General features: G+C 42.2%; 2 protein-coding genes across 5 annotated transcripts in view; one reads left to right on the top strand and one right to left on the bottom strand.

Moving 5' to 3' along the window:
- The window catches only part of LOC127371851 (zinc finger protein 679-like), a 395,275-nt gene extending 385,203 nt beyond the window's left edge, over nt 1-10,072 (bottom strand). Inside the window, exons 1-2 of one of the 4 annotated variants that reach the window (XR_007886461.1) lie at nt 9,682-10,072; nt 4,133-5,837 (exon numbers count right to left, since the gene is read on the bottom strand). Coding sequence is in view for 3 of the 4 variants with exons in the window: in XM_051415022.1 (XP_051270982.1) it covers nt 4,969-5,837; nt 9,682-9,976 (1,164 nt within the window). In the remaining variant the exon portion in view is untranslated. The other 3 variants (XM_051415023.1, XM_051415022.1, XM_051415024.1) reach the window with 3 other exon arrangements.
- aldh1l1 (aldehyde dehydrogenase 1 family, member L1) overlaps nt 1-16,309 on the top strand; it is a 29,185-nt gene that overhangs the window by 9,747 nt on the left and 3,129 nt on the right. The window contains exons 8-19 of the mRNA XM_051414988.1: nt 10,762-10,887; nt 11,003-11,094; nt 12,483-12,630; nt 12,747-12,866; nt 13,159-13,286; nt 13,857-14,007; nt 14,153-14,223; nt 14,438-14,543; nt 15,028-15,115; nt 15,198-15,291; nt 15,384-15,483; nt 15,576-15,674. Of these exons, the coding sequence (XP_051270948.1) occupies nt 10,762-10,887; nt 11,003-11,094; nt 12,483-12,630; nt 12,747-12,866; nt 13,159-13,286; nt 13,857-14,007; nt 14,153-14,223; nt 14,438-14,543; nt 15,028-15,115; nt 15,198-15,291; nt 15,384-15,483; nt 15,576-15,674 (1,323 nt within the window). The remainder of the gene's footprint in view (nt 1-10,761; nt 10,888-11,002; nt 11,095-12,482; nt 12,631-12,746; nt 12,867-13,158; nt 13,287-13,856; nt 14,008-14,152; nt 14,224-14,437; nt 14,544-15,027; nt 15,116-15,197; nt 15,292-15,383; nt 15,484-15,575; nt 15,675-16,309) is intronic.

A 16,309-nucleotide genomic window follows, 5' to 3' on the forward strand; every position in this document is an offset into this window, starting at 1 on the left:
GTCCTGCACCACTACAGTACACACACACGATTCAGAAAGCACAAGACGACAGTGATATATTTCTGCCGTACATTTTCACAACTGAATGTGGTTTTTCAAGCTTTATATTTTCTTGTTCACATAGCTGGTTTACAACAGGTTCATGATATGACTGAACTTCGGCAGAAGATAAAAAATACAACAGATACGTACAATAAACATAAATGTGTTAAACAATAATGTGACAGTGCAACATCACTAGCTGACAGACGACGTACCACAGTTGTACTGCATATGTTATTATGGTGCACAATACTTCCATTTAAAAAAATTGGTTCTATCTTTGTAACGAGCAGGTTTTACACTGCGTAAAATACTGGTGGTTCATATTAATGTTCACCACAGCTTATAAACACAGGGGAATTGTTGGTAGAATAGAATCCAGCACATCAGGAGTACTAAAACATTTCCAGTGTGCAGCTTGCATTTGTAGTCAGACAGTGCTCCATTGTTTGACTGTTGCCTTGTGTTTTTATATTTGATTTTCTTTATTTTCTGAGTCTCTACAAGGGCTGGTCATTGAACCTCAATGCATCTTTTGTACCAACCAAACTGTGTCTGTAGCACTGAGTATTAAAAGCTATTAAGTACCAAAAGTTGCTATCAATTACCTCTTCAGATTCATTGTCTTGTTTACTTATTCTGTAATCAGACTTGATTTGAAGGAATAGTTTGACAGTGTGTAGGGATTCAGTGGCATCTAGCGGTGAGGTTGCAGATTGCAATCAACCCTCCCGCTCCCTCTGTAGATAAATTGGCTCTGGTTCTCAAACTTTTATCTGTCAGGCCCCCTTTTGGAAGCCAAATAAACTTGACAGCCCCCACCCCAAATTTTTTTATCAATCATTAATAATTAGGAAAGCAACAAAAGAAAATATCCATATTGAATTTAGCGAAATAAAGGTCAACATTTGTCATAAATCATATTCATTCAACTTGGTTTCACTCCACGTTTTCCCCACCTGCAGTGGCTCTTTGTCCCACAGTTTGAGAACTGCTTTTCTAAGGTAAAGAAAACACAACCATTCTTATTTTCAGGTGATTATACTCTACTCTACTCCATGCTCTGAAAACATACCTATGGAATACCTATCAATATTATATTTAATTTCTGCCAGTACATCCCTTTAAATCTTACACACTCTTACAAACTTTTAAGCAAAGTTTTTGTATGGCTGTTTTATGTCAGAAAACATTTAAGAGATATTTAAGTTTCATGTGAAAAAAGGATTCTGTAGTACAATTAAAATCATCAAAGCAACATTTCGAAAAAGGATCGTTCTGGTATTTATCTTAAAACTCACTGGTGCTAGTATTGAAATATTTTCTACTCAGATTTTAGACCATATGCGACATGCACCGTCAACACCGTCTGTTCTGAAGTTCTAGGCGGGACCTTGATTCGTGGACAGTTTGATGCCGTGAACTTTCCGCATGTGCCTCTTCATCAGCAGCCGTTCAGTGAACAACTCGTCGCAATCCTCACATTTGTACGGCCTCTCCTCTTTATGTTTGGCTAAAACGTGTTTCCTCAGAGTTGATCCCCTGTTGAAGGATTTGTCGCAGATGTGACAGCTGAAAGGCTTCTCTCCCGTATGCGTTCTTATGTGTTCCGTCATGTGCCCTTTCAGTTTAAAGCACTTTCCACAGAAATGGCAGCTGTAGGGTCTCTCTCCTGTGTGCACCCTCATGTGGTTCTGCAGGTTGCTCTGACAGGGTATGTGTTTGCCACACACGTGACAGTCGAAGTTTCCCTTGCTGTCGTGCGACTTGCTTTCGTGCGTCTTGAGGTGCCACGTGAGCACAGTTTTTTTGGTGAATATGTAGTTGCATATGTGGCAGCGGTATAAGGTGGTACTGGTCTTCTCTTCAGACTGTTCTGGATCCTCCACAGAGGTTTCCTTTGGCTCCCTGCCTTCCTCTGCTGCTCTACAGTCCTCCAACTGCTGCACTGTTTTGATGAGCTCCTTCGTCAAGGCGTCCCCATCATCGCTGTCCTCGGCAGAAGGTTGCTCCTCGCTCCCGTTGATCCACAGTTCTTCCTTCTGCTCCTCGAGCTCCTCTTTGAACTGGGAGGGTCCCGGCTCGTCCTGGCACACACCCGGGCTCCAGTCCTGCTGTTTAGGGGAAATCTCCTCCACGGATGTAGGTGTGGTGGGTTGTTTGGAATCTGCAAGGACAGAAACAGAAATGCATTGCACATCAAATTCGTCAGCGCCAAAATATTGCTCCCATCAATCCACACCCATCAGGAGTTTTACCTTTTAGATAGTTTTGATCAGCCGTCTCAGAGCCACATCAACTTCAAGAAGGGACAAACCAGTCAAGAGTGGAATACTGTTCTACTCATCTCAGAACTCAAACTAGGAATCTTTTTTTTGTGAATGTTATTTGATGAATTACACCAAAACATAATGACAATCAAAATAGTATTTACTGGAAAGATTGAATGCACATTTTCGCCACACGTCATTTGCTCAAATTGACTTAAATTGGGCTGCTGGAGTGTTTTTGCAGTCAGCATTTATTCTCTCCAAACCGCCAAGCATTTTCAATCACGTGAATGCATCTTCAGCTATATTCGAGCCGCCTAAGACCAACCTCCATCTGTTCTAACCACTCTTTCCACTTTGTATACAGTCATACTGTATGAATGAGTACTTCACAGATTTAGCATGTGGCGACTAAAATCAGTGCAGCAGAAACATGTTTATTTTGTTTCGATGCGTTCCTTCTTCTTTGTAAAAACCTGGTTTTTTACCCATTACCCACAGTGCAACTTGACCGCTCAATGATTGGGTCGAAGATTAGGGTGTGTTATGCTAGTAGCAGCTAATGTAGCCTCAAGCCACTAGCCTCAAACAGAGATGAGAAGCAGCTGAAGAGGTCTGGTTAGCTCACTTATTAACTCCACACCAACAGATTGTTTTCATTTTCAGGCTTCTAGTTTTCAGCCCCAGCCGACTCGCGTGACATCACTTGAGGCAGTTTATCAGATTTCACACGGCTCCCTCTGGAACCACTGAAGGCTTTATGTGACTTTTTTCAAATATGCAGTAGTACAACACCTGGAAGGACTATAATGTACAAGGGGCTCCATGTATTCCTCTGTGGAGTCACTGACCTCTCTGTTTGAATGCTTTAAGTCTGTTGCTACACTCCCTGAGTGCACCCCTTACACTTCTACATCACTGCAGCCAGGTGAGAAACTACTGGAGGTCAGCAAGACTTTCAGCTGCTGTTAACTTGCACATTAATAACTCAATTTAAGAGATTTTCTATCAAAAATGTGTGTTTGTCAGAAAGTGAACATCTACCAGTATGTGGTTAAAGCATCAATAAAAGTCATCATGGTTCTACATTTCTCCTTTGAAATCATGATTTCATCATTCTGATTTCCACACATATTGCTCACTTACACACAATAAAAGAACTGCGGCAGTGTTTACATGTACTGTCGCTTTATTGGCATTGCGCCTTTCATAACAGTACATCACAGGCAATACAGAACATTGCACCTAGCCAATAAGAACAAGGTCACATAGGAATTAAAGGCATGATTACTGTCAGTCACAAAGTTGAAAAACAAAACCAGTTTTGTATAATACTGAAGGCCCTACACATGCATTTTATATGCATGTGTAGAGCTTTATACACATGTTAATGCCCAGCAGATGTTTAACTAGGTGTTTGGTACATACAGCAAGTGTTCTGTGTAGTTCTACTGAACATGTTAGAGTTGAAGCAGATTGCAATCACAGTGACTCGACAGGAGCATCTGAACAGTATAAGTGCATGTAGTGCAGTGGATCATAAGTGCTAGTTTAGTAAAGAATGTCAACTGCAACTTCAACAAACATACAATCATAAAAGATAAACCTACAAAGAAAACACTCACCCCAGTGTTTGGTTAAACAGACAAGTTCTGTGAGTAAGAGTCAGTGTAACCTCTGAACTTTAATTCAATTCAATTTTATCTGTATAGCGCCAATTCATAACAGAAGTTATCTCAGGACAGAGACCCAACAGTACCACCATGAGCAAGCACTTGGCGATGGGGGCAAGGAAAAACTGCCTGTTAAGAGGAAGAAACCTAGGACAGACCCTTCGGCTCTAGGTGGGTGGTCGTCTGCCTCAACTTTAAAGGCATACTATGCAGGATTTTCCCAAAAAACAGTGTATAGACTCATAAAAACAATCTCCAAATTATCACTATGTGTGGCTCATACCCACTAAAAGTGTGTTGGGTTTCTGTATGTGCAGAGACCCTGCAGCCCTCCACCTGTATTTTCTTATTTTGCTGTGTTTGGGACATTTCTGGGCGTCAGCCTTTGGGCAGTGCGCAGGGTCCGAGTTCGGCACTCTATGAAGACATAGCGACCAGGTTACATCACTGTCTCTGTTTATCTCTCTCCTCTACTCCCCATCTGAGTCCACATGAAACGGAAATCAGAGTGCTATTTGCTTCCACATATTTACGTATTTCCTGTAAAAACAGGAGGCAGCTAGGGAGGGACTTGTCGCAGTAGTCAGTAGTGCTGTGTGTTACATCACCTCGGTCAAGCAGCTGTAGCGTACATTGTTAAATAGGGGTACAGTATGGCTATGGGGATGCTGATCTTAAAGGGTAAAAATGTCTCATTTCGCCTGGACTTTAACAAGATGCAGGTCAGTGTGCAGAAATATAGCATCTGTGTGGCCATGTTTGTTTTACGCTTTAGTGAAACCATCAGAAAATAACCTTTTACTCTCTGATTCACTGCTTTGTTCTCACTAAGGTTGCTCCCTCTCCTCATTCATGCCCTGTGTAGCTCAACCGAAGGTGCTCCATCAGGCCAGGGAGGAGAAGCCAACTTTGAATGGTGCAACAGAAAGATCCTGCATAGTATGCCTTTAATAGCAGTCAAGAGTTGCTACATCAACATTATCTCATACAGAGGATATGACATCGTGGGCTGTCTTCATGTGTCGCTTCAACACGACGAGCAGAGGGAAGCGCTGGCTGCACTGCATGCACTTGAACGGCATGTACTCCCTGTGTTTGATCCTGGCGTGTTTGCTCATGGTCGAAGATCTGTTGAAGCTTCGGCCACAGATGTAGCAGGCGTAAGGCCTCTCCCCGGTGTGAGTCCTCATGTGTTCTTTAATGTGACCTTTCAGTTTGTATCGGTTGCCACAAATGGGACAGCCGAATGGTTTCTCGCCGGTGTGCGTTCTCATGTGGCAGATCATTTGACTCCGGGTGCCTGTTCTTCTGCCGCAGACGAAGCAGGTGAACGCTTTGTTGCTGGACTTTGGTGAACTTTGTGTTGCATGAGCAGCAAGGTGTGATTTCAACTCGACTTTTTTAACAAAAGGCTGGCAGCAAATATTACAAAAAAACATGTTTTTCTTCTTTGTATATATTGGAGATAGTCCAAAGGATGGTAACGGTTGCTCATGTTGTGATGGTGTCTCATATTGTAGTTGCTCTCCGACTGTTACGACTCGAGTTAGGCTGTCTGGTGCTTCGTAGTCGCCGTGCTCTCCAACTTTCACAATTTGAGTGAGGTCGTCTGGTATCTCATTTTCTTCATGTTCTCCAACTGTGATAGTTTGAGTTAGTGTGTCTGTAATGCTGCTGTATTCCGGACCTACTGGTGTCTCCACAGACCTGGTCCAGGGTTCAGTCAGCTTCTCTTTAACGGGCAGGATGACCGACTCCTCATCAGCCTCACTGGGAATACTTTCCTTCTGTATCTTCTGCTCCTGAGCACAAACCTTCTGTGTCGGTGTGGGAAAATCGATCTGCCTTGAATCTGTAACAGTGGATAGGAAAATGTTTTTGGTAGCAGCTAGAAAAAAAATTACTTCTCTGATCACATATGAGCTACATTTTGGGAAATTCGAATGATCCCCAGACGCTTGTCCTAACAGCAGCAGAGGAATCAACTGCAAGTTATTTTTTGAAAATGTTGAGTAGAGACTTCAATAAAAATGCACTCACAGCACACAAAACATGAGAAAACACAATAGATAAGAGTGCATGTGATGCAAGTGAGATTGACGATTACTGCACATATGCAATATGAGCTATTCATAATAACAAAGTCAGGCTTAAAAACTGGAAGAGAAATCTAAGCAGAACATGATGTTTTATCTTTAGACTTGTACCATTTAAAGTTTGCAGTTGACATGTGAATTGTTGATTGTGAAACCTTCACTATATCCTGACAGTAGAACATGAGACAGATAATCTGTGAACAAGTCAATCTCCTCTGGCTCCTCCTAGTGCTTCTAATGCAAGCAAAGAAAGATATAAAGACACTTTGGGTTGGGGGCATGGAGACAGTTGATTGTCGAGTCTCATTCCCAGCATCGATACTTGACACCTGGGAATGATTTTTTCCCAGATTATCTGTCTCATGTACTACTGTCAGAATATAGTGAAGGTTTCAAAAAGTTAATCTCATAAAAGTTACCTACTGCAGCTTTAACATGATTACTCACTGACTTTATCATGCATTTATTGAACTTCAAAAAAAAAAAACTATATATAAATATAATTCAACTACAGTCTACATTACTGCTCATTATTTATATTATTATTATTATTATTGTCTTTCTTTCCTCCTACTGGTTTTGAGGCTGAATTCTAGGTGTTGCACAATTACACTGTAGTAGGATTCACTAAGCTGACAGCTGTAACACTACCACTACACTGGATGGATGGGTCATGCATTTATTATACTGTAAACCCAAATCATACTCATAGTGTGACCTTGTGACACATGGTCACACTGATGGTTTGTACTGGATGTGGCTTTCTCAGAACACAAGAGAGCATCTGCATGTTGGTACTGCAGCACAGAAGAAGAATTCAGCCTTTACTTTAAGTACAGTTATGCCACGCTAGGTGGTAGATCCATAAAGTGTGAAATCAACATAAATTCATGTTAATGCTTGCTGCATTCACGTCAAACTGTGTGGGATGGATGGTAGTGATGGGAAAGATTCCCATGTCATCAGGATGGCTGTACGACTACAGAGTTGGTGTTGTGAGGATGAAGATGCCGTGCATTGTCAACATAACACCATACCCATTATGGATGTATCAGTGCATCAGTATCAGTGTTCAACGATCCAACATATCGATCCAAAGTGAAAACACTGATTAATATTAATATCGTATTATTGTCCAAAGAATCAATGTAATGTCGTATCGTATGATGAAACAGGTGATTTATGCCCCAAATATCCATAAAGTGGGTTTAATACCAATGAGTGATGGTATTTGGCTAATATCCGTATTTGTTTGGTTGACTTGGAAGTTGACGTGAACACTTTTTACAAGTTAGAAACTCCAATATGACATGAACATGGTCTTGTGTGGGTGGACACATCATCTTGATTCCAAATGCTGTTTACTGCTTCTATGCTTTTTGTAGTTTGGGTTGGCTAATTTAAACTATATTTAAACACACAATGGAGCTCAGGTGTGATTCGATACAATCCACCGCTTAAGGTCAATGATTTAACTTTCTGCCACAATCCCAACATGCTTTCTGTAAGCTCTTCCCTCATAGAAAAAGACTGGCAGTTAATGGGTCTCCACATTCAGTCCAACAGCTACAGGTACAAGGTCAGAGGTTAGAATTACAAACAGCTAATTACAAAATGCAGTTACAGTATGTGACATCACATCAACAGTGTTTAAACAAATTCATGAACCCATGCTCCTACCATTTTAAAAGCTTATTATGAAAGGGCATTTAAGCACCTCCTATACATGCAACAGTTGATTTTATGTTAACATTAATGGCATCCTATTGGTGAGAACCAAGTGTGAACCTATTGTGACGTCACCTATTGGTTTGGCGTTATGGTCATCGCCATGACAGTTTGTCGGAGCCAGCGGAGGGGACGTAGTGCGAGTTGAGCTGCTCTTATTTTCGTCAGGAAACAATGGCGGCTCACTTGGTCACTCACAATCTCATATTCCAGATAGACAGTACACTAAAATCTGTTTCTGAAATTGGTTTTAGTTGAGAAATAGTCAACACAGTAACAGAATCTGGATCTATATCTGATCAGCACTGCCTAGTTTGACAGTTTGATCTGAGTTTGGTGCGTTGAGCTGGACAGACTCACTGAGAATTACCTGTCAATCATGAGGTAGCCCCGCCCTAAAGCATACCCTGCTTTATGGTCTGTTTTACTGTAAATGGGACCATCATTTACTAAATGAACATCATGCTGTATGGAAGAAGACTGAAACTAGAGACTGAGACCATAAACTCATTAGGAAACTGTTTACTGAGCTCATAAATCAAGTGAGAAGTCGGCTCATTTCTCCATAAGACTACATTGTATCAGTTTTTATTGCAGCCAAGGGAGTTCACACCACTTGCAAGATAAAAGTTTTAGTGTTGCTATTGGTGACTCAAAGTCGTAATGGACATGCTTACTCCTACTGTACATTTACACAAATGTATGTACTTTTTTAATGTATCAAAGGTAATGGTTGTGTTTCAATGGTGAGAATAAAGGACGTTCAATTCGTCATCCTCTTCCATCAAACTGAAAGCTGGGACGGACAAAAATTTGGTTTAAAGCTGCAGTACGTAACTTTTTTTTTTTTTTAATCTGGTTATCATGGCTCCTGTCAGTGGGTGGGATATATCAGGCAGCAAGTTAACATTTTGTCCTCAAAGTTGATGTTAGAAGCAGGAAAAATGGGCAGCGTGAGGATCTGAGCGACTTTGACAAGGGCCACATTGTGATGGCTAGACGACTGGGTCAGAACATCTCCAAACCTGCAGCTCTTGTGGGGTGTTCCCGGTCTGCAGTGGTCAGTACCTAACAAAAGTGATCCAAGGAAGGAAAAGTGGTGAAGCCGATCCAACAGACAAGCTCCTGTAGCTCAAACTGCTGAAACAGTTAATGCTGGTTCTGATAGAAAGGGGTCAGAACACACAGTGCATCAAGGTTTGTTGCTATGGAGCTGCAGAACATTGTGACCACCAGGGTACCCAGGGGCTCACAATGTGATCAATGTATATGTTCTACAAGTAGTACATACTGCCTACCCTGTCACTTTTAATCCATGTACTTTTGTAAGTAAGTGTGGCATTTCCCCTGCTACATAACTGTGTAACTAACAGTGTTGGGCACTAACTCATTACTAGTAATAATATTACAGTGATAATATAACGGTTACTGCCCAAAAAATAACTAGTTATCACTTTACATTTACTGATCTACTGATCTGAAGTGCAACAATTTAAATCCCATGCTTGGATTCATTTTTGTAATCGTGGAGGAAACTAGTTTGGAAGATGGAAACATTCAGCAGCTGGAAATACTGTTTTCCTATTGCCGCAGTGTCTTGCTCCGACGAATATGATCATTTTGCCTATGGGGTTTAGAATGGGTCAGCGTCATTGGTCAGCATTAGACCGTACAGTATAGTGAGTTTTATTTTGAAATTTGCCCGGAAACGTACCTCCTGTCATTAGCTACGAAGCAGTAGCTAACGCGCCTTGCTAACGTAGCGAACCAGACAGCGTTGACTGCTGTTATCTGATGCGGGTTCGTTAATGGCGGATTCTAAGGTTCTCCGACGGGCCCAGGGTAAGGTGCCGGGTGAACTCAGAGACATACCTGCCCTGTGCAGTCTTATCTCTGGTTTGTAGACCAAATCCAGCAGCCGCTGCAGCCTCTGGTTCTCCAGTTTGGTCCGGTACACCTCCTCCTGGTACTCTATTATTGTCTTTTCAACGAAGCCGTAGATGTCCATCGCAGCTGCGGTCAGTCGCTCCGTCAGAAAGACGTTGAATGACTGAAGCGGAGCGTTTGCCATCCTGCTGCCCGACTGTTCGCTCTCCGTCTGCCAAGCTGTGTGCACTGTGTTAGTGTGCCAGCCTTTACTAAAGATACAATATCTACCAAGGGTCATACCACCACCTACTGTACTGGACTATGTATAACACTGTTCTGTTCAAAAATCACACATTTTAAAAAACAGCCCTCATTAAATTGTATGGAAGCCCATTGTGACAGGAAAAAAAAAAAGATTCTGTAAGTCATTATAATGAGAAACTTTCTCAAAATATTGGAATTATCACATTAGGCTGAAATGGGTTTCCATAAACTTCACCTGACTGACATCACTTTTTGACACAGTTAACCTTTCTATCACAAATCTTTAAAGTCCCCCTCCCGTCAGAAATCAGTGTTTCTCCTTGTTCCTACAGCGTGCTGTCTGAATGCTGTCTGTGCAGAGTTTGACTCTAGAAGGATGTTTTCACATTCATCTGCTGAAAGTGGAAACTTTCCCTGTGATCATTGAACATCAGATTTTAAGGGGCGGGGCCTATGAGCCTAGATATGTGACATCTCAAATAATTTGGAAGTTAGATGAGAGCAGGCATCAATTTTCTTTACTTCTCCAAACAATGAAGGCCAGTAAAAGAAAAGATCTGTGGCGTAAGGCAGTCCACAAACAAAATTATAAAAATGAATGAATGAATAAAAATGGTAAACAGCGTCTATGACAAACACTTTATCACAGGTCAGACGTTGTATTTTGTTGACTCCATTTGACACCTTTCTCCTGTAGACATACTTTATACACAGACTGAGTCACTGCTACTCTAATGTGTTTTAAAGCTCATGTAAGGTGGAACTGGTTTCACACTTTATTCAGTCATTATGACCATTCTGTGCACTCTTTCTCTGCAGCTCCTGGTGAAGAATCTGCAGTTTGAGGATGGGAAGATGATCGCTGCAGCGCAGTACTTCAACTCGGGGAGCAGTGCTGCTGTGGAGCTCACCGAGGAGGAGAAAACCTTCGCTGAACAGATGAGGGTAGGGCCTCCTCTCCTACCAATTCTAGGGAAGTTGAACTGAGAGCTTGCCAGCGAAATGTGTATCCGTCCACAAAAAATGTCCCATGCTGACTTTTGACAATGGTTCTTCACAGGCAGTGTGGCAGAGTATTCTGACTAATGTCACAGAGATCGAAGACTCCACTGATTTCTTCAAGTCTGGTGCTGCTTCCATGGATGTGGTCAGGTAGTTCAAAACTGTTCACACATACATGTCCACATTAGGTCACGGTAATATAACGTTAGTATTTCTCTGCACACTGTACAGTAATGCTGTTGTTATTAATAAAAACGAAACAATGACTATAGGTTGCCATGGCTTTCTTCTGCCATTCCGCTTGAATTCTTGTAAGCTATAATGTGCTCAGTATCATCCAATAGTGTTTTCACAGAGCTCACCTGGTAGAGCTGGTGCCCCATGTACCAACACTGAGTCCTTGCTGCGTGTCATCCCATCTCTCTCTCTTCCTTTCCTGTCTATCTCTCAAGTTATACTGTCTAATAAAGGGGAAAAGGCTCCCAAAATATCTGTGTATAAAAAAACATCCATGGACACTCAGCAGCATAATCCACTTCTCCATATCCAGTTTTAGCCATGCTAGCATCATGCAGGCTTGGGAAGTAACAGATTGCATGTAATGTTACATAATCAGGACACAAAAAAAGGTAATCCATTATAGTCCGAAAAAAACACAATCACATTACAGTTATTCAGTGAAACATCTCCACATCTACAAGACAGACTGGCACATTGGGAACCATGAATGTCTATACGATGTGTTCCACAGGACAAACGCTACTTTTGTTCTTGACCAAATATTTCAACTATTGGATGGATTGCCATGAAATAGACCACAGACCCCCAATTTGAAAGGGGTTTGTCTTAAGAGATTAGTTTTAAAGAAAGTCTTCATAGTGAAACAATAATCAAACAAGGATCGCTGTTAATCAATCAGTCATATTGGCCAACCTTATTCCACCAAAAGTCAAAATATTCTATTCCTCTTTTTCAAGGACCCTTGTTGGTCCCTGGACCCCATTTTGAAAACCAAGTAAAGAACCAAGAAAAGTAGTTTGTAACTCGTGTGTGTACGAGGACACAGAATGTGTGCAGCACAATGCACACTCCTCCTGCCTGCTTCATGTTATTCCACTGTTTGACAGCTGATGGCGGTAATGCACCAAGAAGGCTGCTAGAATGTAAACAATGCAGGTTTCAAAATATTCTCAAGTTCAAGGACCCCTGTTGGTCCCTGGACTCTAGTTGGAAGACCACTACCCTAGACAATTAATTGTAATAACTTTGATCTCTTGACTGAAATGTCTGTCCAATAATTTGATTTATGACAAAATAGCTGCGAACTGATGACATTTTCATCAGCATCATTTGTATTTTATGTTTATTGCCAATTAAAAATGTTAACATCTTTTAAAAATGGGCAGTCTGTTTGAAAAACATTAGCCTAACTTTACCACTGGGAAGCAACGGAAACTTTTAACGAGTTTATTCAGGGTCATTATCCCAAGAAATCCCAATGAATGCATTTCTCTCTTCTGTCTGCCATACACTTCCAGGCTTGTGGAGGAGGTGAAGCTCCGGGCCAGTGGCTGCCAGCTGCAGAACGAGGATGTCTACATGAATACCACTTTCCAGGATTTCATCCAGATGTGCGTCAGGAAGCTCAGAGGGGAGGACGGCGAGGAGGAACTGGTCGTCGACTATGTGAGTGCAATTGGCTGTGTTTAAATTCCTAGAGAGCCGCTGTCGCTGGCTGGTATTTGTTGGTGAATGGCCCATGAAAGACAACATGTCGACTGTTGTCCTGTTTAATTCGACAGGTGGAGAAGAACATCAACAACATGACCATAAAGATGCCTCATCAGCTGTTCATTAACGGAGAGTTTGTTGATGCGGACGGAGGAAAGACCTACAAGACCATCAACCCCACTGACGGCACGGTAAGGACCAAAAGACAGACACTGCTGTAAAAGGACTTTTATAGTATGAGAGCACTGTCTTTTATTAAATAGCATCTTTATCTTTTCAAGGCCAACAGATCTAAAATAAAATGTATTTTTTATGTCTGGCCTAAGGACAACCAGTGTTCGTGGCTGTGTCTGGTGATGGGTTGCTAGGAAGTCTTCATCCCCTATCTAACTGATCTCACAGGGGAATTCTCTAGCCTCTGGTTGGAGCATGGCTGTTCTCTCTGCAGGCTTTGTGATTTTACGTCCTGTGTGTGTCCTGTAGGCCATCTGTGACGTGTCTCTGGCCCAGATTAGTGATGTGGACAGGGCGGTGGCTGCTGCTAAGGAGGCCTTTGAAGAGGGCGAGTGGGGCAGGATGAACCCCAGAGACAGAGGCAGACTCATCTACAGGTATTATATTATTATTATATTCATATTTGCTGAAACTTTCACTATATCCTGACAGTAGAACATGAGACAGATCATCTGTGAAACAATCAGGTTCCTCTGGCTCCTCCTAGTGCTCCTAATGATATTTGCAAGAATCCACCGGGCCGAGTCTCATTCTCAGGTTGTCAAATACTGTCACTGGGAATAAGACTTTCTGTCTGTATATATACGATTATAATCTGAATGACATATGGCAGCCAATCAGAAACATGTATTTGCCAATATACATAAGGATTAACTAAAGGTAATCATAAAGGGGTCTTTGACCTTTTGAATAATGTGCTCTGGTAGTATTATTTTTTTGGCCTTTTTTATGCTTTTATTTGACAGAGAGATAGCTGGAGAGAGACAGGAAAGGGGGGCAGAGAGAGAGGGGACGACACGCAGCAAAGGGCCGCAGGTCGGACTCAAACCCGGGCCACTGCGTATATGGGTCGCCAGTTCTACCGACTGAGCTAACCGGGGGCCCGTCTGGTAGTATTATTGAAGCAAAGTCAGTGACCCTGTGTGTCTGTGCGTCCCCACCCACAGGCTGGCTGACCTGATGGAGGAGCACCAGGAGGAGCTGGCCACCATCGAAGCCATCGACTCCGGAGCGGTTTACACTCTGGCCCTAAAGACTCACGTGGGCATGTCCATCCAAACCTTCCGCTACTTTGCCGGCTGGTGTGACAAGATCCAAGTGAGACAGCCGCTAGAACTGAAACGAAAAACTTAAACTATATAAAACTATGATCAACGCTACGACCAAATGGTAGTAGCACATAGCTGATCAGCCACAGAATATGGATAAATATGTGGAAATGAATATTGTCCTCTGTTCACAGGGCAGCACCATCCCCATCAACCAGGCCAGGCCCAATCGTAACCTCACCTTCACAAAGAAGGAACCAATAGGGTGAGAGATGGATGAGTGGATTTATGTCTGTATGATTAAACACACACACATATGTTGAGCAGATTATGTTGCATATGTTCAGTAAATCAGTAGATTAACTAAGATTAATATATCACTCACTTTTTTCCAATACTGCATGAATAAATAAATGACAGTTACAAACAGGCACTCGTGTCATTAGCATGCCAGAAATCCTGCCTTTCTCTCTGCTCAGGGTGTGTGCCATCGTCATTCCCTGGAACTACCCTCTGATGATGCTGGCCTGGAAGACAGCAGCCTGCCTGGCAGCTGGAAACACAGTAGTCCTCAAACCTGCTCAGGTCAGCCTCCACCAGTCAGGCTTTGTCTAGAGCTTTGATCGGGCCCCTAAAAATCTGGTCCAACCCGAACCAGGCCCGGAAAGAATCTATGCGACTCCAAACCATGGAAGCAGTTTTGGGCCTGAGCTAGAGCCAAACCTAAACCTTCTGCTTAAATTAAATAAATAATTTAAATAGTTAAGTGAGAGCTAAAGTGAACTACATTTTAATTATTATCAAAACTAGTAACAAATTGCATTCTTTGCATGCCCCAATCCTGCCTAGCAAATTCAGTTTTTGGACCTCGGTATTTCTAATTGTCTGCGTACAATAGTGATACAGGATTGAGGTACTTGATTTAGGGGACTGGCACACTGTACAAACAAACATCTGTACAAAATGTCATGGCAGTCCATCCAATAGTTGAGATATTACAGTCTGGACCAGCACTGCCATTCCCAGAACCCTGCTGCTAGCGAGGCTAAAAACAGGTCTGTGTCTCCAGGTGACTCCACTGACAGCACTGAAGTTCGCCGAGTTGGCAGCGAGGGCAGGACTGCCCAAAGGAGTGGTTAATATTCTGCCTGGATCAGGTAGGAACACACACATTCAATCACCGGCTTCCTCGTCATGCATTATACGCGAGTCGTCATTAAACTTGTCCCTCTCCTCCAGGCGCTCTGGTGGGTCAGCGTCTGTCTGACCATCCTGACGTCCGTAAGCTGGGCTTCACAGGTTCCACTGAAATCGGTAAACACATCATGAAGAGGTGAGAGGTAAACCACTTCCACAAAACTCTTATCTAAACAAAATGTGACGTTCCTGCTGATGTTTGTGTGCCTGTGTCTCCTCCGTCTGAAGCTGTGCAGTCAGCAACGTGAAGAAAGTTTCTCTGGAGCTCGGAGGAAAATCCCCTCTCATCATCTTCGGTGACTGTGACATGGACAAGGCTGTGCGCATGGTGTGTTCACTCACAGAAACAACGTTTTGGTGATTTTGGTGCACGTTTAAATCATCGCAGAAGAAAACCACAGTGTTCTTTGTGTATTTCAGGGCATGAGCTCAGTGTTCTTCAACAAGGGAGAGAACTGCATCGCAGCTGGCAGACTGTTTGTGGAAGACACCATTCATGACCAGTTTGTGAAAAGAGTGGTATGTGTCTTTTCTTAATCTCACACTGCTCATGTTTCTCTTTCTATCACACCTCTTAATGGCAAAAAACTCCATTGAGGTATTTTATTTTTTTCTGATTTGAACACTGAATTTGCCACTAGTACGTAGGTTTATTTTGTTACCTTTACACTGGTTTGGAGATAAATAAATAAATGCTTCATATTTCATATCTATATACATTATTCATATGAACCTTCATTTACAATGTGTTATATTACTACTGTCAGTCATTCACCTGTTATAGATGCTTATATCTGCTTACAACTACATTACAGTGTGTTTTATACATTTCAAATTTATGAAATGACATCGCCCACCTCAGCCTGTATTGAATTAAAGTGTTACCTGATACAAAGCTGTCATTTTGCATCCCGTGCTAGCCACCCAGCAGCTAATATTATGAAGCAGTACTGTAAATAAAATAAATTCTACTTGATTTGAACTGTTACTTAAATTAATGTTACGGTTAAAGAAAAACTGTTGTCTATTTTCCGGAACTGGAACTCCAGAACTGAAGCCGCAGCAGAAAAATGGGCTGCCAAGCGCGCAATGAAACCCAGCAAATGTGGAGTGTCCTACAAATGCTGACCACCATTGTGAGCAAGTGCTGTCCT

The sequence above is a fragment of the Dicentrarchus labrax genome, unplaced genomic scaffold, assembly GCF_905237075.1.
Source record: "Dicentrarchus labrax unplaced genomic scaffold, dlabrax2021, whole genome shotgun sequence".
NCBI classification, from domain to species: domain Eukaryota; kingdom Metazoa; phylum Chordata; class Actinopteri; family Moronidae; genus Dicentrarchus; species Dicentrarchus labrax.